The sequence below is a fragment of the Sapajus apella genome, unplaced genomic scaffold, assembly GCF_009761245.1.
Source record: "Sapajus apella isolate SASKATOON/1434 unplaced genomic scaffold, GSC_monkey_1.0 scaffold23, whole genome shotgun sequence".
NCBI lineage: Eukaryota > Metazoa > Chordata > Mammalia > Primates > Cebidae > Sapajus > Sapajus apella.
This window is the reverse complement of record NW_022436963.1, coordinates 2,504,460-2,529,645: the sequence shown is the minus strand read 5'-3', so window position 1 is coordinate 2,529,645 and position 25,186 is coordinate 2,504,460. Positions and strand designations below refer to the sequence as shown.

The 25,186-nt window shown below is 39.0% G+C and overlaps 1 protein-coding gene across 2 annotated transcripts in view; it reads right to left on the bottom strand.

The window, feature by feature from the left end:
- The window catches only part of DOCK3 (dedicator of cytokinesis 3), a 664,292-nt gene that overhangs the window by 433,896 nt on the left and 205,210 nt on the right, over positions 1–25,186 (bottom strand). For both annotated transcript variants that reach the window (XM_032290004.1, XM_032290005.1), the window contains exon 4: positions 10,929–10,984. In XM_032290004.1, the coding sequence (XP_032145895.1) occupies positions 10,929–10,984 (56 nt within the window). The remainder of the gene's footprint in view (positions 1–10,928; positions 10,985–25,186) is intronic.

The following is a 25,186-nucleotide window of genomic DNA, read 5'->3' as shown; positions in this document are numbered from 1 at the left end:
AAAAAAAAAAAAAAAAAAAAAAAAAAAAAAAAAAAAAAAACCTGATAATTTTAATTCCCTTCACAAACATTTTATTATTGATGACATAATTTACATATCTTATATTATGCATCAATTAACAAGTTTTCATAGTTATATTCTTAGTATTTGTGTCTTTTAACTCATAATAAAATTATATACTACCATTACAGTATTCAAATATTCTATATATGTCTATATATTTGCCTTTGCATGTGAATTTTATACTTTTGTATGCTTTCATGTTGCTGTTTAGCATCCTTTTATTTCAACTTAAAGAACTTATTTTAGCATTTTTTATAAGGCAGGTCTAGTGCTGACGAACTACCTTTCTCTCTACTTCATTTCTGATGGACGGTTTTGCTGAGTATTGGCTCACAGAGTTTTTTGTTTGTTTGTTGTTTCAGTATTTTAAATATATCACCCTGCTCCCTTCTCCCCTACAACGTTTCAGCTGAGAAATCTGCTGAGAGCAGATTTATAGAGGCTCTCTTATATAAGACAAGTCGTTTTCATCTTGCAATTTGCAAGAGTCTATTTGACATTTGGCAATTTGACTAAAATGTGTCTCAGCATGGATTTCTTTGGATTCCTCTTAAAGGGGGATGGTTTGGACTTCAAGGATTTATGTTAATTTCCCTCCCAAGACTTGGGACATTTTCAGCCACTGTTTCTTTAAATAAGTTCCTACTCCTTTCTCTTCTTTACTCTCCCTCTTCTGCTCTTTTTTGCCCCCTTCTGGAAATCCAATATTGAGCATATTGGTTTACTTGATGGTGTCCCATAAGTTACTTAGGATTTCTTCACTCTTTTTCCTTTTTGATTATCTGAATGAATCATTTCAAATCACCTGTCTTCAAGCTGAATCACTCCTCTAATTAGTCAAGAATGCCGTTGATGTTCTCTATAGAATTTTATTATTAAGGAGGATTGATCCAAGATGGCCATATAGGAACAGCTCAGGATTGCAGCTCCCAGTGAAAGTGCATAGGGTAAGTGGACGCTGCATTTTTATTGCCCACAGGCTAGGAAATTCCCAGGCGGAGGAGCCCCAAGGGTCGCCAGCACAGCTGCTTCAGCCAGCGCGGCTGTGTCGGCCAGCGCAGCTGCTTTGCCCCATGTGGCTGCTTTGTCAGCACCCTGGCACAGCGGTTCTCCATACAAAATACACTGGTCTGGGTGCCCTTTTAGCTGGCGACTGGAGCCACGGGAAGTCACCCATTCATCTGTTTTAAAAGGGGACTGAACAGGGAACCAGGACAGTAGATTCCAGGGCAAAAAAGGGGCCACAAATCTCAGTGCCGCTATTTAAGCCAGGGCAGTGAGTTGCCACATGGAAAAACACACAGATACCAGTGTCTCTTCAACAGGTGACTGGCACACCAACTTAAAAAAAAAAAAAAGGCTCTGAGGCACGGAGCCAGGTGAGCAGGCTCGGCTGGTCCCAGCACCACAAAAGAACAGCAATCAGAAACTTTATGGATTAAGAGTTTCACAGCAATTACAGCTGAACCTAGGATGGTTCAGCTCAGTGGGGGAGGGGTGTGTGCCAATACCAAGGCACTCGACCACTAGGGATGCCATTGCTGAGGCAGCCTGCCGTTGCCAAGGCAACCGACCATTACTGAGACAGCCCGCCGTTGGTGACGCAACCCGCCACTACAGAGAGACTCCGCCGTAACAGAGGCAGGCCACCATTGTCGAGGCAGTTCTAACTACACCCATATAAACAGGACTGCAGGGAAGTTCACTTGGCAGCTGGGCGGAGCCAACAGCAGCTCAGCAAAGCCTCTACAGGCAGACAGTGACTAGGCTGCCTCCTTCCTGGACAGCGCAGCTCTGAAGGAAAAAAAAGAAGACAGCAACAAAACGGAAACTCATAAATGAAGCCCTATATCCCTGGGACAGAGTACCTGGGAACAAAAAGTGGTTTATGAGTTCTGCTGCAGCAGACCTAAATGTACCTGCACAGCAGCTCTGAATGAACAACAGAGCTCACAGCTCAGCATTTAAACTCCTATAAAAAACAGACTGTCTCCTAAAGCAGCTCCCTGACCCCTGTATATCCAAAGAGCCACGTAATAAAGGAGAGATCAGACTGACACTTGGCGGGTATCCTCTGGGACAAACATAGCAGGAGAAGAAAACTGGTAACGGCCCTCACTATTCTGCAGCTGCTGCAGGTGATCCCCAGGCAAGCAGGGCCTGGAGTGGACCTCAGCAGACCTACAGCAGAGGGGCCAGACTGTCAGAAAAAAAAAAAACTAAGAAACAGAAATAATCTCATCATCAACAAACAGAACACCCACTCAGAGACCCAATCTGAAAGCCAGCAACTACAAAGACGACAGGTGGATAAATCCATAAAGATGGGAAGAAACTAGTGCAAAAAGGATGAAAACACCTGAAACCAGAACACCTCTCCTCCTACAAGGGAGCACAACTCCTCACCAGCAAGTGAACAAGGTTGGATGGAGAACGAGTGTGATGAAATGACAGAATCAGACTTCAGAAGGTGGGTAGTCAGAAGCTTCTGGGAACTAAAAGAACATATTCTAACCCAATGCAAAGAAGCTAAGAACCTTGAAAAAAGATCTGACGAAATGCTAATGAGAATGGACAAAAGAGAAAGAAATACAAGTAAATTGATGGAGCTGAAAAAAACAACACGAGAACTTCGCGAAGCACACACAAGTTTCAACAGCCGAATTGGCCAAGCAGAAGAAAGGATAATAGAGGTCAAACATCAACTCAATGAAATAAAATGGGAAGGTAAGAACAGAGAAAAAAGGATAAAAAGGAATGAACAAAGTCTCCAAGAAATGTGGGACTATTTGAAAAGACCTAATCTACGTTTGATAGGTGTACCTGAATGCGACAAAGAGAATGAATCCAAGTTTGAAAATACTCTTCAGGATATTATCCAGGAAAACTTCCCCAACCTAGAAAGGCAGGCCAATATTCAAGTCCAAGAAATACAGAGAACACCACAAAGATATTCCCCAAGAAGAGCAACCCCAAGGAACATAATCATCACACTTACCAGGATTGAAATGAAGAAGAAAATACTAAGGGCAGCCAGAGAGAAAGGTCAGCTTACCCACAAAGGGAAGCCCATCAGACTCACAGCAGATCTCTCAGCAGAAAACCTACAAGCCAGAAGAGAGTAGGGGCCAATATTCAACATCCTTAAAGAAAAGAACTTTCAACCCAGAATCTCCTATCCAGCCAAACTAAGCTTCACAAGTGAAGCAAAAATAAAATCCTTTGTGAACATGCAAGTACTCAGAGATTTTGTCACCACCAGGCCTGCTTTACAAGAGCTCCTGAAAGAGGCTCTACACATATAAAAGAACAAACAGTACCAGCCACTCCAAAAACATGCAGAATGGTAAAGAGAATCAACACAATGAAGAATCTGCATCAACTAATGGGCAAAACAACCAGCTAGCACCTGAATGGCAGCATTGAATTCACACACAACAATATTAACCCTAAATGTAAATGGACTAAATGCCACAATCAAAAGACACAGACTTGAAAACTGAATAAAAAGCCATAACCCATCAGTGTGCTGTATCCAGGAAACCCATCTCACATCCAAGGATACACAAAGGCTCAAAATAAAGGGATGGAGGAAGATTTACCAAGCAAATGGAGAGCAAAACAAAGCAGGAGTTGCAATTCTCATCTCTGATAAAATAGACTTTAAAGCAACAAAGATCAAAAGAGACAAAGAAGGACATTACATAATGGTAAAAGCATCAATGTAACAAGAAGAGCTAAGGATCCTAAAAATATATGAACCCAATACAGGAGCACCCAGATACATAAGGCAAGTTCTTAATGACTTACAAAGAGACTTAGACTCCCACACAATTATAGGAGGAAACTTTAACACCCCATTGTCAATATTAGACAGATCAACCAGACAGAAAATTAACAAGGATATCCAGGACTTGAACTCAGACCTGGACCAAGAAATCCTAATAGACATTTACAGAACTCTCCACCCCAAATCCACAGAATATACATTCTGCTCAGCACCACATCACACCTACTCTAAAACTGACCACATAATTGGGAGTATATCACTCCTCAGCAAATGCAAAAGAATGGAAATCATAACAAACAGTCTCTAAGACCACAGTGCAATTAAGTTAGAACTCAGAATTCAAAAACAAACCCAGAACCGCACAGCATCATGGAAACTGAACAACTTGCTCTTGAATGATAACTGGATAAACAATGAAATGAAAGCAGAAATAAAGATGTTCTTCGAAACCAGCGAGAATGAAGACACAACATACCAGAATCGCTGGGACACATTTAAAGCAGTCTCTAAAGGAAAACACATAGCAATAAGTGCCCACATGAGAAGAAAGGAGAGATTAAAAATTGACACCCTATCATCAAAATTGAAAGAGCTAGAGGAGCAAGATCAAAAAAACTCAAAACCTAGCAGAAGACAAGAAATAGGCAAGATCAGAGCAGAACTGAAGGAGATAGAGACACAAAAAACCCTTCAAAAAATCAACAAATCAAGGAGCTGGTTTTTGAAAAGATCAAGAAAATAGTCAGACCACTAGCCAGATTAATAAAAAAGAAAAGAGAGAATAACCAAGATAATGCAATAAAAAACGATAAAGGGGATATCACCACAGATTCCACAGAAATTCAAACCATCATCAGAGATTATTACAAACAACTCTATGCACATAACTAGTAAATCTGGAAGAAATGGATAAATACCTGGACGCTTGATCCTCCCAAGCCTAAACCAGGAAGAAGCCAAAGCCCTGAACAGACCCATAACAAGGTCTGAAGTTGAGGCAGCAATTAAGAGCTTACCACCCAAAAAAAGCCCAGGTCCAGACGGGTTCACAGCTGTATTCTACCAGACATACGAACAGGAGCTGGTACCATTCCTTCTGAAACTATTCCAAACAATACAAAAAGAGGAAATTCTTCCCAAATCATTTTATGGAACCAACATCATCCTGATTCCAAAACCCGGCAGAGACACAACAAGAAAAGAAAACTTCAGGCCAATATCCATGATGAACATAGACGCAAAAACCTTCAACAAAATACTGGCAAGCCGATTGCAATAGCACATCAAAAAGCTTATCCACCATGATCAACTAGGCTTCATCCCGGGGAAGCAAGGCTGGTTCAACATACGCAAGTCTATAAATGTAATTCACCACATAAACAGAACCAAACACAAAAACCACATGAGTATCTCAATTGATGCAGAGAAGGCCTTTGACAAAATTCAACAGCCCTTTATGCTAAAAACCCTCAATAAGCTAGGTATTGACGGAATGTATCTCAAAATAATAAAAGCTATTTACAACACACCAACAGCCAATATCATACTGAATGGGCAAAAACTGGAAGCATTCCCTTTGAAATCTGTCACTAGACAAGGATGCCCTCTCTCACCGCTCCTATTCAATATAGTACTGGAAGTTCTAGCCAGAGCAATCAGGCAAGAAAAAGAAATAAAGGGTATTCAAATAGGAAAGGAGGAAGTCAAATTGTATATATTTGCAGAGGACATGATTGTATATCTATAAGACCCCATCGTCTCAGCCCAAAATTTCCTGAAACTGATAAGCAAGTTCAGTAAAGTCTCAGGATACAAAATCAATGTGCAAAAATCACATGCATCCCTATACACCAATAACAGACTTAAAGAGAGCCAAATCAAGAACGAACTGCCATTGACAATTGCCACAAAGAGAATAAAATACCTAGGGATACAACTAACAAGGAACGTAAAGGACCTCTTCAAGGAGAACTACGAGCCACTGCTCAACGAAATAAAAGAGGACACAAACAGATGGCGAAACATTCCATGTCCATGGTTAGGAAGAATCAATATCGTGAAAATGGCCATACTGCCCAAAGTAATTTACAGATTCAATGCTGTCCCCATCAAACTACCAATGACCTTCTTCACAGAACTGGAAAAAATCACCTTAAACTTCATATGGAACCAAAAGAGAGCCCGCATAGCAAAGTCAATTCTAAGCAAAAACAACAAAGCGGGAGGCATCACACTACCAGACTTCAAACTATACTACAAGGCTACAGTAATCAAAACAGCATGGTACTGGTACCAAAACAGAGATATAGACCAATGGAACAGAACAGAGGTCTTGGAGGCAGCACAATATATCTACAACCATCTGATCTTTGACAAGCCAGACAAAAACAAGCAATGGGGAAAGGATTCCTTGTTTAATAAATGGTGTTGTGAAAACTGGCTAGCCATGTGCAGAAAGCAGAAACTGGATCCCTTCCTGACACCTTACACTAAAATTAACCCCAGATGGATTAAAGACTTAAACATAAGACCTAACACCATAAAAACCCTAGAAGAAAATCTAGGCAAAACCATTCAGGACATAGGCGTAGGCAAGGACTTCATGACCAAAACACCAAAAGCACTGACAACAAAAGCCAAAATAGACAAATGGGACCTAATCAAATTCCACAGCTTCTGCACGGCAAAAGAAACAGTCATTAGAGTGAATCAGCAACCAACAGAATGGGAAAAAAATTTTGAAGTCTACCCATCTGACAAAGGGCTGATATCCAGAGTTTGCAAAGAACTAAAACAGATTTACAAGAAAAAAACAAACCCATTCAAAAGTGGGCAAAGGAAATGAACAGATACTTTACAAAAGAAGACTTACATGAGGCCAACAAACATATGAAAAAATGCCCATCATCACTGATCATCAGAGAAATGCAAATCAAAACTACATTGAGATACCATCTCATGCCAGTTAGAATGGCGATCATTAAAAAATCTAGAGACAACAGATGCTGGAGAGGATGTGGAGAAATAGGAACACTTTTCCACTGTTGGTGGGAGTGTAAATTAGTTCAACCATTGTGGAAGACAGTGTGGCGATTCCTCAAGGACCTAGATATAGAAATTCCATTTGACCCAGCAATCCCATTACTGGGTATATATCCAAAGGATTACAAATCATTCTACTATAAGGACACCTGCACACGAATGTTCACTGCAGCACTGTTTACAATGGCAAAGACCTGGAACCAACCCAAATGCCCATCGATGATAGACTGGACAGGGAAAATGTGGCACATATACACCATGGAATATTATGCAGCCATCAAAAACGATGAGTTTGTGTCCTTTGTAGGGACATGGATGAACCTGGAAACCATCATTCTCGGCAAACTGACAGAAGAGCAGAAGATCAAACGCCGCATGTTCTCACTCATAGGCGGGTATTGAACAATGAGAACACATGGACACAGGGAGGGGAGCACTACACACTGGGGTCAGTTGGAGGGCAATAGGGGAGGGACGCTGGGGGATGGGGAGTTGGGGAGAGATAGCAAGGGGAGAGATGCCAGATGTAGATGATGGGGAGGAAGGCAGCAAATCACACTGCCACGTGTGTACCTATGCAACAATCTTGCATGTTCTTCACATGTACCCCAAAACCTAAAATGCAGTAAAATAAATAAATGGAAAAAAAAAGAATTTTCTTATTACTAACTCTATTTTTCAGCTCCAGAATTTGTTTGGTTCTTTGCTTTCTTATGGTTTCTATCTCTTTATTGGTATTCTCATGATGTTCAGTTTTAATTTACCTCATTTAATTTAGTTGTCTGTGTTCTTTTGTAACTCACTGAGTTAAGACTATTATTTTGAGTTGTCTTGCAGGCAATTCATAGAACTCCTTCTATTTAGGGTCGGTTATTGAATATTTATTTTGTTCCTTTGGTTGTGTCATATATTCCTGATTCTTCATCTTCCTTGCAGCTTTGCTTTGGGGCCTGCACATTTGAAGTAACAACCACTTCTCCAATTCTTTATGGGCTGACTTCAATAACCAAAGACCTCACCAATCAGCCCAACTCAGATTCTGGGAACCTCTCAAACCTTTCCTATAAATGTATGCACTTCGTTCTTCCAACCATCCCGAGAGTCTCAGGATTGTATGCCTTCTCCCAATCTCACAAAGAAATGATTGGCCATAGTAAGCTGCCCACCTCTTTTCCCTAGCGCAGTACTCTAAAATGCCAAGATGCATGCTTCATTCTTCTCATTCCCCTCTGAGGGAGAAGACTCACAGATATGCACCTTCTCCCAACCTTGCAGAGCTCTACTGGCCACAAACGGCCCTCCACTTTTCTCTAGAGTGATGCATCGAAGTGATGGGATACTGCTCCCACTCTTCTCTCTCCTTCCTGCAGAAGTCTTAGGGTTGTGCACTTTTCCCAGTCTTGCAGAGGCCAGCTAGCTACAGTGAGCCTCTTACTCCTTTTCTTTGTTCTTAGCTTTCCTCACATGTTTAAATTATTCTGGCTATTCCAGCACACTGTGTGAGGTGGGATAGAAAGAGATCATTCAAGCAGCACCCACAAATGCTAGAGATGTTTGATGTACCATCCACTTTTTCTTTGTCCCATTGGAAGACTCAAAGTCTGAGACAAATTCTCTCTTAACCACCTGGGGGAAGGGACTGACAAAGGTAACAGTGAAATTGCTCTTAGCCATTTCACTGTGTCTATTTTCTGTTTTTTGGTCCTGTGGAGTACTGCAACTTCTTCACTGGATTCTGGACCTCTTATAAAGATATCTTTCTTGGTATATCATTGTTAAATCAGTGTTTCTGTAAAGGCATGAGAGCTGAAACTTCTTACTCTTCCAAATTGCTGATGTCAGGAAAGGCTACTACTTTCTGGTTGGGCTCTATTTCACCATAACACAGTAAAATGAAAAATTCTCTGGAGAAAAAGGCCAAAGTAAACATGAAGCTCTCCTTGTGTGCATTTCTTCCTCTAAGGATCATACCCCTCAAGATCTTGCCCACACCAATTGTTCTCCAATGCCTGCAGACAATTGTTTTTTCATATTTTCTCCAGGTTTTAGAATTCTTATTCTGGATCATCAACTTATTGGACTTTTGGATATGAAAGTCAATTCCAAATGGCTAAGATTTATATCCTGCTTCCAGCAAATATGGCTGCTCTGTGTAATTTTTTGTACAGCCACATCATCTCTACTTTCCTGAGGAAAACTGAATCCAGATAAGGATTCTTCTGCTAGCAAACTGTTCCCCAATTTCCTTTGTAACTCTTATAAATAGGACATACTACTCATGAACTTAGAATAAGTTTCTTATCATGAGAAAGTGTATGATTTTGCTGGTATTTTCTAAGGCACTCTATTTCTGCATCTCTAGATATCATCTCCACCTCCTTTTCTCACCTTGACTACTGGCAGCTTCTGCCCACTTTCAGCTCTGATCAGCCTCATTATTGATAAATCAAGGATATCATTTCTGCATTCTACGATAAGCCATTCACATTCAGAAAATATTTTAGCACTTTCCAAAATCTATGCCTCACTAATCCCAAGTCTAAATACTCTTTTCCTGTTCCCACACTTCTAACTAGTCTTGCTGCTTTTGATAGTCCTTACATATAATCTTGAGATGACAGATTATTTGTTGCAAGGTTCATAAACATGAGAAGTATAAGTTGTTTTTCTTTTTTATGTCCTTATGGCTTTACCTGTTTTGCAAAAGAAATCTTCTAAGTTATATTCTTACTATTCCCCCAACACAAATGTTATACTGGGAGACATACAAAACAATTAATTAATAATAATAACTATCATTTCCAAATCTATTCTTCTAAGTACGGATCATGAGGCTGCAATCTACAAACTATATTTTGCAGTCTCCTTTGCCAGCTAGGGGCACTGGAAAAATACTGGGGAAAAGAAGGTAAAGAGGTGTGTTTCCTGCTGTTCCTGTAAACAGTTTCTTTCACAGTAATAATTGGTTACAGCCTCCAGTTGCTTTTGTCATTCCCCAAAACAGCCTCATTACCACCTTCTTTCTACATACCAACAGTAGTGACATTCCCTCCTCAAATTTCTGAGCTCCAGTGTCTCAAGATCTAATTCCCGAGCTCCTGGGTTTTGGCATCCCCAACTCATTATTTTTTGCATCCCCACCATTAAAGTGTACGCTGCTTTATGCAGTTATAATCTATGGGTTACATCAGTATTTCTTCTTTTGTTCTTTCACTCTTCAAATGTGTGTAAATATTTTCCCACATTAAATTCCACCTCATAAAGTGACTCATGTTTCTATTTTCCGGAATGACTCCTTAACTGACCAGAAGGTTACTCTGATGCTTACTCACCCTCCAGTCAAGAACAGTATTTCTACTTTAGGGAGCTATCTTGGTTAAACATTATAGAGTACCGAAATTTTATGTTTTAAGATAATAAATTTTAAAAAATAAAATTGAAACTAAAATACTTATTATTTTTAAATACAGAATATGACAAAGAATTTTTTGAAAAATCATGCACATTCCCAACATGCAACAAGTATTAACATTTTGATATATTTTTTGTCTGTCTCTTTTTTATGCAGATTGATTTGTTTTTGAAATTTGTGATCAAACTATATATGCCTTTTGTATATTGTCTTCTTATGCTTAAGGTATATCTTTAAACTTTTTCAATTTCTACTTGCAAATAGAAGATTTTAAAAGCCTCTTTCACTTTGTAATAACAAAATGACATATTTATCTCTAACTCCTATCCTATGAATGACTATGCTGAAAATAGTATATATTTTTTTTAAAACATACTGCATGCCTAATTGATTTTATAAAATTGACAGCTAAAGTCACCTCTCCTGTATACAAGAAAATAGATTAAAGTTATCTGTATTTTAAGAAAACATTAGGCCCTCAGAATTACATGATAAAGCATGTACATTTTTGCCAGGAAAACATATCAATTTTATATTTTATACTATGAACCAAAAAGAAAAACAATCTTCCTCTGTAGCCTATAAAAATTGTAACTAAATTTAGTAAGGCCAATTACTCACCCCCTATTACTGACAATTGCCTTTTTCAAGTGAATGTAATTTGCAGGGAAGATCCCCTGTAAAACACAAAATATTTCCTGTTAGAAAAAAATAAATTGTGATTAACATTTCATATATATGAAAATAGCAATCAGATTTCAGCACAGAAACATAGTAGATCTGCTGCTATAGCAACCACTTTGCATATTAAGTATGCAGAGCTGTACAAAGTATATTATATAGGAATTTCACAGCCATATGCAATCAAAATCTATCCTCAGGAGACAATTGTGATCTTTAGCACTGCAAAAATAAAACTTTAAATCTTAATTTTAAAAGTTATAGATTAGAGATGGTCCATAAACTCACTCTCCAGATATAGTATCATGTACAGAACTTGTCATGTATCTCCAAAACTAATATCATCATCTAACCAACAACTTACAGATTACTAGCTCTGAGCTGGAAAAACAATTCTCAGACTCTAGCAAACATGAATAAGCAGTGTATTAAAACAAACAAACAAAAAGTCGGTTTTCCAATCAATGTCCCACCCCATCTCCTGATGCATAAAATGCTCTTCAAACAAAAGATGAATGGCTTACAGGTTTGGCAATTCATGTTTGTAATCCCAGTACTTTGGGAGGCTGAGGTGGGAGGACTGCTAGAGGCCAGTAGTCCATGACTAGCCTGGGCAACACAGCGAGACCCTGTCTCTACAAAAAAATTTTAAAATTAGCCAGGTGTGACGGTGCACACCTGTAGTCCTGACTACTTGGGAGGCTGAGATGAGAGGATGACTTGAGCCCAAGAGTTTGAGGCTACAGTGACCTGTGATAGCACCACTGTACTCTAGCCTATGTGACACAGCAAGACCCTGTCTAAAAAAAGAAAAACAAAAAACAACACACACACACACACACACACACACACAGAGAGAGAGAGAGAGAGAGAGAGAGAGAGAGAGAGAGAGAGATGGCCTAAATATTTTTTAGACTCTTTAGCTGGCCTATACTACCACCAATAATCACCTCAATGAAGGCTGTAAGCAACTGGACTACAGTAATGAATTTTTATGTTGGCTCATAATAAAACCATATACTAACACAAAATCCTAATATGGGAGAATACAGGGACTTAACAAAGGATTTTAAAAAACAACTGCATGTAACCATAGCTAAATGATGACTATCGTTTATCTGTTTTTCAAAAAAGGATTGATAGTAAAAAAACTTTAAAATATACATGCTCGGCATACACTTCTGCAAGATGAGGAAACATATTTTTCAGTATTCCTCCAAATAAACACCTAGTTCATCCCTAAAACCTCTAGACATTATATACATAACCAAAATAAAAATATTCTAAAAGTTGGAGAGAAGAAGGCAGACCAACTAGGGAATATGGGAGACACAAAATAACACAGTGGTGAATTACTTAGTTTATCTTTTTGCCATATGTAGCAGGCTATTTGAAGTTGAAGAAGCTGGAAACCTGGCAACACCAACAGGCATAGACAGAAAGAAACTCCAACAAAAGCTTGCTCTCTCTAGCCAAAGAACCAAAAAAAGGTCATCCTATTAAGACAGAAAATTTTTAAACAATAACCACTATACTGCTTGTCAAACAGCAGCCCCCCCCCCCCCCCCCAAAAATCTGTGACCTAATCGCCACCCACATGAGCAAGGTAAAATGGAGATACTAGACTTTCACCTTCATCAGGCAGTAATGAAGCAATGAATCCCACACTGAGGTAATGTAAGAGGTGACTGGCTGTTTAGGGACGCCAGAACCTTCTACTCCAGTAGCTAGTAACAAGCTACCACCACACAATGGCAGTGGAGATTGCCTGCATTTTCTGGACTTCCATCCCTAGCCAGCATTAATAGGACTCCCTTCATCAGCCTTCTCTACTGGTATCAGAACTGCCCAATGGGAGAGTTGGACTGAAAAAGTATATGAAGAAATAATGGCATACTAGTGAGGATGTGAAGCAACCTCATTCACTGCTGGTAGGAATACAAAATGGTATAGTCACTTTCAAAGACACTCTGGCAGTTTCATACAAAACTAAACACAGGCTTACCATATGATCCAGCAATTACACTCTTAGGTATTTATGCAAATGATTTAAAAATTTGATGCCCATACAAAAACCCTGCATATGAAAGCTTATAGGAGTTTTATTCACAAATGCCAAGACTTGGCCAGGCACAGTGGCTCATGCCTGTAATCCCAGCACTTTGGGAGGCCGAGGTGGGCAGATCACGGAGTCAAGAGATCAAGACCATCCTGGCCAACATGGTGAAACCCTGTCTCTACTAAAAATACAAAAATTAGCTGGGCGTGGTGGCATCCGCCTGTAGTCCCAGCTGCTCGGGAGGCTGAGGCAGGAGAATTGCTTGAATCCGGGAGGCAGAGGTTGCAGTGAGCTGAGATCGCGCCACTGCACTCCAGCCTGGTGACAGAGCGAGACTCCATCTCAAATAAATAAATAAATAAATAAATAAATGCCAAGGCTTGGAAGCAACTACGATGTCTTTCAACAGGTGAATGGATAAACAAACTGCAGTACATCCATACAATGAAATACAATTCAGCAATAAAGACAAATGAGCTATAAAGCCACAAAAACATGGGGAAACTTTTAACTGCATATTGCTAAGTGAAATAAATCAATCTAAAAATCTATATACTGTATGAATCCACCTGTATGATATTCTAGAAAAAGCAAAACCATACAGACAGTAAAAAACACAGTTGTTGCCAAGGTTCTTAGGGGAGGTGGGAAACGGATGAATAGGTAGCACACAGGGCATTGTTAGGTCAGTGAAACTATTCTGTATGGTACTGTAATGATAGCTACATGACGTGCATTTGATAAAACCCTTAGGACTGTACAATGCAAAAAATAAATCCTGATGTGAACGATGAATAATATTAATAGTATATCAATGCTGGTTCATCCATTATAACAAATGTCCCACACTAATGCAAGCTTTTAATAATAGGAAAAACTAGGGGGGCTAGGGGAAAGGAAAATCCTGTACTTAATGCAAAACATTTTTGGAAACCTAAAACTCTTTAAAAAACAAAGTCTAATTTGAAATGTAAAATTTTTTAAATGACACAAAACTTTCCAAATTTGGAAAAAGATATAAACTTATACACTTAAGAAACTGAATGAATCCCGAGCAGGAAGAAACCAAGGAAATGCACATGAAGTTACAACATAGTCACTTTTGAATACTATGAGCAAAGAAAAAATTAGCAAGAGAGAAACAACATCTTGCCTAAAATCAAAAAAATATTTGAATTATTAGCAAATTTTTCATCAAAACCATAAAAGGTAGCGGCACCAGTCACAATAGCTAAAAGCTGTTTAGAACCCAAATGTCCATCAACTGATGAATAAGTAGATATTACATTCATATTATTGAATGGCATATCCAGCTGGACCCAGTGGCTTATGCCAAAAATCCCAGCACTTTGGGAGGCCAAGACAGGCGGATCACCTGAGATCAGGAGTTCGAGACCAGCCTGGCCAGCATGGTGAAATCCTGTCTCTACTAAAAATACAAAAATTAGCCGGGCGTGGTGGTGGGCACCTGTAATCCTTGCTACTCAGGGGGCCAAGATAGGAGCCAAGATGGTGCCACTTCACTGCAGGGGGCAACAGAGTAAGACTCTATCTCAAAAAAAAAAAACAAAAACAGAATGGTATACCCTTGCATTGTAATATTATTTTACCATAAAATGGAATGTACATGAATGAACTCAGAAAACACTATGATTTATGAAAGAAGCCAGATGTAAAAGATATCTATTATATAATTTCATTTACATTAAATATTCAGAATAGGCAAATCAATAGAGACAGAAAAAAGAAAAATGGTTGTCAGGAGCAGGAAAATGAAAAAATGTGACCGCTTAATGGGTGTGGTGGTATCTGTGGAAATGAAAATGTTTTGGAACATAATAATGGTGATGCCTATGAAAACCTTATGAATGTACTAAATGTCACTCATGGTAAATACTATGTGTATTTTACATTCTAGATTTTTGAAAAATATTTAAAATACAAATTCCTTAAAATTTTAATTAAAAATATAGAAGACAGAAGGAAGTGGCACATTTGTCAAATGCTGAAAGAAAAGCACTGTTAATCTAGAATCTTATACTTACCAAAAATACATTTCAGTAATCGAAGAGAAATCAAAATATTTTAAGATTAAGGAAAATGACAAGAATGTGTCACCAACAGAAATACCCCCAAAAATGGTGAAAGAAAATTCTCTAAGCAGAAAGAAAATGATAAAACAAAAAACCATGAAACTACACCAAAAAAAAAAAAAAAGTAAGCAAACTCATGGGTAAATACAATAGACTTTCATTTTTCTCTTGATTTTTCTTAGTTAGGTTTGATGGTTGAAGCAAAAATTATAATACTAACATATGATTCTTAATTTATGTAGAAAAATAATTGATACTAACAAAAGCAGAATATGCATTCACTCAAGGACATACAACAAGAAGACATACACCAAGAAAGATCACATCCTGGGGGAAAAAAATTAAGAAGATTAAAAGAAATGAAATCCCACATGGAATATTTTCTCCAATCACAATGCACTGTAACTACAAATCGGTAATAAAAAGAAAAAAATTTCTAAACATTTAGAAACAAAACAATGTACTTCTAAGCAATACGTACAAAAGGGAATTCTCAAGGCAAATAAAAAGTTACACCAAATTGAATGAAAATGACAATACAATATAACAGAATTTGTGGAACACAGATAAATCAGTACTGAAAGGAAATTTTATGACAGCTAAATATATATATTATTAAAGAAGAAAAGATTCAAATCAATAATCTAGGCTCCCACCTCAAGAAATTAGAAAAAATAGAGAAATATAAAAAACTGAAGCAAGCAGAAAGAAGGAATACAAAGCCAAAATCAATAAAATTGAAAACAGAAAAACAACAGAGAAAAATCAATGAAATATAAAGGTGGTATTGGACAATATACATAAAATCAACTGATTTCCAGTCAGTCAAAGAAGAAAATAGAGAAGATGAAAATTATCAGTGTCCGGAAAGAAACAGGGTATCTTTACAGACCCCACAGATATAAAAACAATTTTTAAAATGCTATAAAAATCTCCACACACATCAATGTGAGAACTTACAGGAAATGCACCAATTCCTTGAAAAACAAAAACTACCACAACTCACCTAATCTAAAATAGATAATTTGAACAGTCCTAAACTATTAAGAAAATTTAATTTATATTTTGAAAACTGCCAAAAACTCTGCAGCCCCTGATGGCTTAACTGCTAAATTCTACCAAATGACTGTAGAAGAATTAGCTCTAATTCCACCAAATCTCTACCACAGAATAATAGAAGAGGGCCAGGCACAGTGGCTCACACCTGTAATCCCAGAAATTTCAGAAGCAGAAGCAGGAGGATGGCTTGAGCCCAAGAATTTGAGACCAGCCTGGGCACTTTGTAGAAACCTCATCTCTATAAAAAAGTACAAAAATTAGCCAAGTATAGTGGCATATGCCTGTAGTCCCAGCTACCTGGGAGGCTAAAGTGGATCACTTGAGCCAAGGAGTTCAAGGTTGCAGTTGGGTATGATCACACCACTGCACTGCAGCCTGGATGACAAGAGTGAGACCCAATCCTTAATAAAATCTTAAAGAGTAAAAGAAAACAATAGTTCTCAATATATTTTTAAAAGTTGGTATTACCCTGATAGCCAAATCAAACAAAGACAATATGAAAAAATTAGAGATACGGTTCCTGGGGTGGATCCAAAATGGCCGTTTAGGAATAGTTCAGGATTGCAGCTCCCAGTGAAAGCACAGAGGGTGAGTGGACGCCGCATTTTTACTGCCCACAGACTAGGAAATTCCCAGACGGAGGAGTGCCACGGGTCAGCAGCGCGGCTGTGTCGGCCAGCACGGCTATGTCGGCCCACGCCGCTGCTTTGCCCTGCGTGGCTGCTTTGTCAGCGCCCCGGTGCAGCAGTTCTCCGTATAAAATAAACTGGTCCGGGTGCCCTTTTGGCTGACAATTGGAGCCACTGGAAGTCGCCCATTCATCTGTTTAAAAAGGGAACTGAACAGGGAATCAGGACAGTAGATTCCAGGACAAAAAATGCGTCATGAATCTCAGTGCCGCTGTTTAAGCCAGCGCAGTGAGTCGCCGTACGGGAAAACACACAGATCCTGGCGCCTCTGCAACAGGCAACTGGAACACCAACTTAAAAAAAAAAAAAAAAAAAAGGCTCCAAGGCAGGGACCCAGGCAATCAGGATCGGCTGCTCCCACCAACACAAAAGAACAGCAATCAGAAACTCTCTAGAATGAGAGTTTCACAGCAAGCACAGCTGAACCTGGGACAGTCCAGCTCTGAGGGGGAGAGGCGTGTGCCATTACCAAGGCACTCCAAAACTATGGAGGTAGTCAGCCAATGCAGAGGCAGCCTGCCGTTGCCAAGGCAACCTGCCACTAAGAGACAGTACGCCATAACAGAGGCGGGCCACCATTGCCGAGGCAGTTCTAACTACAACCATACAAACAGGACTGCAGGAAAGTTCCCTTGGCAGCTGGGCGGAGCCCACAGCAGCTCAGCAAAGCATCTACAGGCAGACAGTGACTAGGCTACCTCCTTGCTGGGCAGGGCAGCTCTGAAGGAAAAAAAAAAGAAGGCAGAAGCACAAAGGAAACTCATAAATAAAGCCCTAAATCCCTGGAACAGAACACCTGGGACAAAAAACGGTTTATGAGTTCTGCTTCAGCAGAACTAAAGGTATCTGCCCAGCAGCTCTGAATGAACAATGGAGCTCACAGCTCAGCATTTGAGCTCCTATAAAGAACAGACTGTCTTCTCAAGCAGCTCCCTGACCCCTGAAAGAGCCACCTCATAAAGGAGAGATCAGACTGACACTTGGCGGGTATCCTTCTGGGACAAACATAGTAGAAGAAGGAAACTGGTAACAACCCTTACTGTTCTGCAGCTGCAGCAAGTGATCCCCAGGCAAGCAGGGCCTGGAGTGGACCTCAGCAGACCTACAGCAGAGGGGCCAGACTGTCAGAAGGAAAACCAAGAAACAGAAATAACCTCATCATCAACAAACAGAACATCCACTCAGAGACCCAATCTGAAAGCCAGCAACTACAAAGACGACAGGTGGATAAATCCATATAGATGGGAAGAAACCAGTGCAAAAAGGATGAAAACACCCGAAACCAGAACACCTCTCCTCCTACAAGGGATCACAACTCCCCAACAGCGAGGGAACAAGGTTGGAGCGAGAACGAGTGTGATGAAATGACAGAATCAGACTTCAGAAGGTGGGTAGTAAGAAACTTCTGTGAACTAAAAGAACAGGTTCTAGCCCAATGCAAAGAAACTAAGAACCTTGAAAAAAGATTTGATGAAATGCTAATGAGAATGGACAAAATAGAAAGGAATATAAGTGAATTATGAAGCTGAAAAACACAACATGACAAGTTCGCGAAGCATGCACAAGTATCAATAGCCGAGTTGACCAGGCAGAAGAAAGGATATCAGAGGTCGAAGATCAACTCAATGAAATAAAACGGGAAGGCAAGAATAGAGAAAAAAGGAACGAAAAAAGTCTCCAAGAAATATGGGACTATGTGAAAAGACCTAATCTATGTTTGATAGGTGTACCTGAATGTGACGAAGAGAATGAATCCAAGTTGGAAAATACTCTTCAGGATATTATCCAGGAAAACTTCCCCAACCTAGCAAGGCAGGCCAATACTCAAGTCCAGGAAATACAGAGAACATCACAAAGATATTCCTCAAGAAGAGCAACCCCAAGGCACATAATCGTCAGATTCGCCAAGGTTGAAATGAAGGAGAAAATACTAAGGGCAGCCAGAGAGAAAGGTCAGCTTACCCACAAAGGGAAGCCCATCAGACTCACAGCAGATCTCTCAGCAGAAACCCTACAAGCCAGAAGAGAATGGGGGCCAATATTCAACATCCTTAAAGAAAAGAACTTTCAACCCAGAATCTCCTATCCAGCCAAACTAAGCTTCATAAGTGAAGGAAAGCTAAAATCTTTTGTGAACATACAAGTACTCAGAGATTTTGTCACCACCAAGTCAGCTTTACAATGCTCCTGAAAGAGGCTCTACACATAAAAAGTAACAACCAGTACCAGCCACTTCAAAAACATGCAGAATGATAAAGAGAATCAACACAATGAAGAATCTACATTAACTAATGGGCAAAAGAGCCCGCTAGCACCAAAATGGCAGTACCAAATTCACACACAACAATATTAACCCTAAATGTAAATGGACTGAATGCCACAATCAAACAACACAGACTGGCAAATTGGATAAAAAGACAAAACCCATCAGTGTGCTGTATCCAGGAAACCCATCTCACATGCAAGGATACACAAAGGCTCAAAATAAAGGGATGGAGGAAGATTTACCAAGCAAACGGAGAGCAAAAAAAAAAGCATGAGTTGCAATTCTCATCTCTGATAAAATAGACTTTAAAGCAACAAAGATCATAAGAGACAAAGAAGGACATTACATAATGGTAAAATGATCAATGCAACAAGAAGAGCTAAGGATCCTAAATATATATGCACCCAATACAGGAGCACCCAGATACATAAGGCAAGTTCTTAATGACTTACAAAGAGATTTAGACTCCCACACAATTATAGTGGGAGACTTTAACACCCCATTGTCAATATTAGACAGATCAACCAGACAGAAAATTGACAAGGATATCCAGGACTTGAACTCAGACCTGGACCAAGCAAACCTAATAGACATTTACAGAACTCTCCACCCCAAATCCACAGAATATACATTCTGCTCAGCACCACATCACATCTACTCTAAAACTGACCACATAATTGGGAGTAAATCACTCCTCAGCAAATGCAAAAGAACAGAAATCACAGCAAACAGTCTCTCAGAGCACAGTACAATCAAGTTAGAACTCAGAATTCAAAAACTAACCCACAACCGCACAGCTTCATGGAAACTGAACAACTTGCTCTTGAATGTTGACTGGATAAACAATGAAATGAAGGCAGAAATAAAGATGTTCTTTGAAACCAACGAGAATGAAGACACACCATACCAAAATCTCTGGGACACAGTTAAAGCAGTCTCTAGAGGAAAATATATAGCAATAAGTGCCCACATGAGAAGAAAGGAGAGATCAAAAATTGACACCCTATCATCAAAATTGAAAAAGCTAGAGGAGCAAGATCAAAAAAAACTCAAAACCTAGCAGAAGACAAGAAATAGCCAAGATCAGAGCAGAACTGAAGGAGATAGAGACACAAAAAATTCTTCAAAAAATCAGTAAATCCAGGAGCTGGGTTTTTGAAAAGATCAACAAAATAGACCACTAGCCAGATTAATAAAAAAGAAAGAGAGAATAACCAAATTGATGCAATAAAAAATGATAAAGGGGATATCACCACAGATTCCACAGAAATTCAAACCATCATCAGAGATTATTACAAACAACTCTATACACATAAACTAGTAAACCTGGAAGAAATGGATAAATTCCTAAACACTTGCCTCCTACCAAGCCTAAACCAGGAAAAAGCCGAAACCATGAACAGACCCATAACAAGGTCTGAAGTTGAGGCAGCAATTAAGAGCAAAAAGCCCAGGTCCAGACGGGCTCACAGCCGAATTCTACCAGACATACAAAGAGGAGCTGGTACCATTCCTTCTGAAACTATTCCAAACAATACAAAAAGAGGGAATTCTTCCCAAATCATTTTATGAGACCAACATCATCCTGATTCCAAAACCCGGCGGAGACTCAACAAGAAAAGAAAACTTCAGGCCAATATCCATGATGAACATAGATGCAAAAATCTTCAATAAAATGCTGACAAGCCGATTGCCACAGCACATCAAAAAGCTTATCCACCATGATCAAGTAAGCTTCAACCAGGGATGCAAGGCTGGTTCAACATATGCAAGTCTATAAACGTTAATTCTCCACATAAACAGAACCAAAGACAAAAACCACATGATTATCTCAATTGATGCAGAGAAGGCCTTTGACAAAATTCAACATCCCTTTACGGTAAAAACCCTCAATAAGCTAGGTATTCATGGAACATATCTCAAAATAATAAAAGCTATTCACGACAAACCAACAGCCAATATCATACTAAAGGGGCAAAAACTGGAAGCATTCCCCTTGAAATCTGGCACTAGACAAGGATGCCCTCTCTCACCACTCCTATTCAATATGGTACTAGAAGTACTAGCCAGAGCAATAAGCAAGAAAAAGAAATAAAGGGTATTAAAATAGGAAAGAGGAGGTCAAATTGTCTTTATTTGCAGATGACACAATTGTATATCTAGAAGACCCCATCGTCTCAGTCGAAAAGCTCCTGAAACTGATAAGCAACTTCAGCAAAGACTCAGGATAGAAAATCAATGTGCAAAAATCACATGCATTCCTATACACCAATAACAGATGTAAAGAGAGCCAAATCAAGAACGAACTGCCATTCACAATTGCCACAAAGAGAATAAAATACCTAGGAATACAACTAACAAGGAACATAATGGACGTCTTCAAGGAGAACTACAAGCCACCGCTCAACGAAATAAAACACGACACAAACAGATGGAGAAACATTCCATGTCCATGGTTAGGAAGAATCAATATCGTGAAAATGGCCATACTGCCTAAAGTAATTTCCAGATTCAATGCTATCCCCATCAAGCTACCAATGACCTTCTTCACAAAACTGGAAAAAAACACCTTAAACTTCATATGGAACCAAAAGACAGCCCACATACCCAAGTCAATTCTAAGCAAAAAAGAACAAAGCGGGAGGCATCACACTACTGGACTTCAAATTATACTGCAAGCCTACAGTAATCAAAACAGCATTGTACTGATACCAAAACAGAGATATAGACCAATGGAACAGAACAGAGGTCTCGGAGGCAACACAACATATCTACGACCATCTGATCTTTGACAAACCAGACAAAAACAAGCAATGGGGAAAGGATTCCCTGTTCAATAAATGGTGTTAGGAAAACTGGCTAGCCATGTGCAGAAAGCAGAAACTGGAGCCCTTCCTGACGCCTTACACTAAAATTAACCCCAGATGGATTAAAGACTTAAACATAAGACCTAACACCATAAAAACCCTAGAAGAAAATCTAGGCAAAACCATTCAGGACATAGGTGTAGGCAAGGACTTCATGACCAAAACACCAAAAGCACTGACAACAAAAGCCAAAATAGACAAATGGGACCTAATCAAACTCCACAGCTTCTGTACGGCAAAAGAAACAGTCATTAGAGTGAATCGGCAACCAACAGAATGGGAAAAAAATTTTTGCAGTTTACCCATCTGACAAAGGGCTGATATCCAGAATTTACACAGAACTAAAACAGATTTACAAGAAAAAAACAAACAAGCCCATTCAAAAGTGGGCAAAGGATATGAACAGATACTTTACAAAAGAAGACTTACATGAGGCCAACAAACATATGAAAAAATCATCACTGGTCATCAGAGAAATGCAAATCAAAACTACATTGAGATACCATCTCACGCCAGTTAGAATGGCGATCATTATATAATCTGGAGACAACAGATGCTGGAGAGGATGTGGAGAAATAGGAACACTTTTCCACTGTTGGTGGGAGTGTAAATTAGTTCAACCATTGTGGAAGACAGTGTGGCGATTCCTCAAGGACCTAGAAATAGAAATTTCATTTGACCCAGCAATCCCATTACTGAGTATATATCCAAAGGATTACAAATCGTTCTACTATAAGGACACATGCACACGAATGTCTATTACAGCAATGTTTACAATAGCAAAAACCTGGAACCAACCCAAATGCCCATCGATGATAGACTGGACAGGGAAAATGTGGCACATATACACTATGGAATATTATGCAGCCATCAAAAACGATGAGTTTGTGTCCTTTGCAGGGACATGGATGAACCTGGCAACCATCATTACCGGCAAACTCACAGAAGAGCAGAAGATCAAACACCGCATGTTCTCACTCATAGGCGGGTGTTGAACAATGAGAACACATGGACACAGGGAGGGGGCACTACACACTGGGGTCAGTTGGGGGGCAATAGCAGAGGGACGCTGGGGGTGGGGGAGTTGGGGAGAGATAGCAAGGGGAGAGATGCCAGATGTAGGTGATGGGGAGGAAGGCAGCAAATCACACTGCCACGTATGTACCCATGCAACAATCTTGCATGTTCTTCACATGTATCCCAAAACCTAAAATGCAATAAAATAAATGGAAAAAAAAATTACAAACTAATATTCCTCATAAATGTAAGTAAAAATATGCCTAATCAACTATTACTAAATGTAACTCAGTAATACATAAGAAGAGCTAGACACTGTGAGGGGTATTCTAAGGATGTAATGCATCTTCAGCATTCAAAAAAATCAATGTAATCTACTACATTAATAAAGAAAAAAATCACATAATCATATCAATTAATGTAGAAAATACATAGGACAAAATTCAGCACCCATTCATGATAAAAATAAAACTCTTGGAAAAACAAAAATAGAAGAAAATTTCCTCAATCTTATAGTAAGCACCTCCAGAAAAAGCCACAGCTGACTGGGTGTGGTGGCTCACTCCCGTAAACCCAGCACTTTGGGAAGCCAAAGTGGGTGGAATCACTTGAGACCAGGAGTTCAAGACCAGCCTGGCCAACACGGTGAAACCCTATCTCTGCTAAAAATACAAAAATTCACCAGGCATGCTGTAGTCTCAGCTACTCGGGAGGCTGAGGTGGAAGGACCCTTTAACTCAAGAGGCAGAGATTGCAGTAAGCTGCTCGTGGCACAGCACTCCAGCCTGAGGGAAAGAGCAAGACTCTGTCTCAAAAACAAACAAACAAAAAAAAAACCCTATAGATAACATTATTTGGTGGTGAAAGAATGTATATTTTCCTCCCAAGATCAGAAACAAGGCAAGGTCCACTTTCACCACTCATATCAATATACTGCAAAGAACTCTATCCAGTGCCATAAGGTAAAAATGTAAAAAGGAAATAAAAAGCGTACAAGATTAGAAACAAAAAAATTAAAATGCCCCATTTGCAGATGACATGATTGTCTATGAAGAAAAACTCAAGGAATCTGCAAAACAAAAATACCGCCTAGAACAAGAGCATTCTGAAAGGTTGCAGATACAGATACAAATAAACACACACAAATCAAATATATTGCTATATGCTAGCAATAAATTCTGAAACTATAAACACAACACTTACACTCACTCAAAAAGAGTGATTTAGTTATGTATAAATCTAACAAAACAGATGCAAAGCTTGTATGTATAAAAGTAAAAAACACTAATAAAGATATCAAGTATCATATTATGCTTATGGAAGACTCAATAAAAAATGCAAATTCTCCCCAATTTGGTATACATGTTTAATATGATTCCTATAAAAGTGACTTATATGGAAAGGCAGAGAAACCAGAGGAGCTAAAAATAATTTTGAATAAAATAACAGAATAAAGTAAAAATAACAGTCTACTTGATTTTGAGAATTATATAACTATAGTAATCAAGACTGTACAGTATTAACAAGGGAATTTACCTCTAGATCAATGAAACAGAGAACTCATAAACAGACCCATACAAACATATGCCACTAATTTTCTACAAAGATGCAGTAGCAATCTAATGGGAGAAAAAATAACCTTTCCAATAAATGATACCAGAGCAAATGGACATCCATAAACAAAACTATAACCCTCGACCTAAGTTAAAAACATTCTATAAAAATTAACTTACGATGGATCACAGACTTAATTGTAAAACTATAAAACTTTTAAAAATAATTAAAAATTTCAACTTCTAGGGTTAGCCAAGAACTCATAGACTTGACACCAAGTGGATAATTCATGAGAGGAAAAATTAAAGGATAAGAATTCACCAAAATTAAAAACTATTTCTCTGTTAAAAAAAAAAAAAAGAAAACTGTCAAGAGTATAAAAGAGTATAAAAGGACAAGTTACAGACTGGAAGAAAATATTTTCAAACCACACATCTGACACAGACTAGTATCTAGAATATGTAAGGAACTCTCATCCCTTTCTATGTACTCAAACAGAGCCAGCATCTAGACCCGTCATCAGGTTACACCTTCCTTAGCCACACCCTCTGCATCCTGATCACTAACCAAAGTGAGCAAACTTCAGGCCTTCAT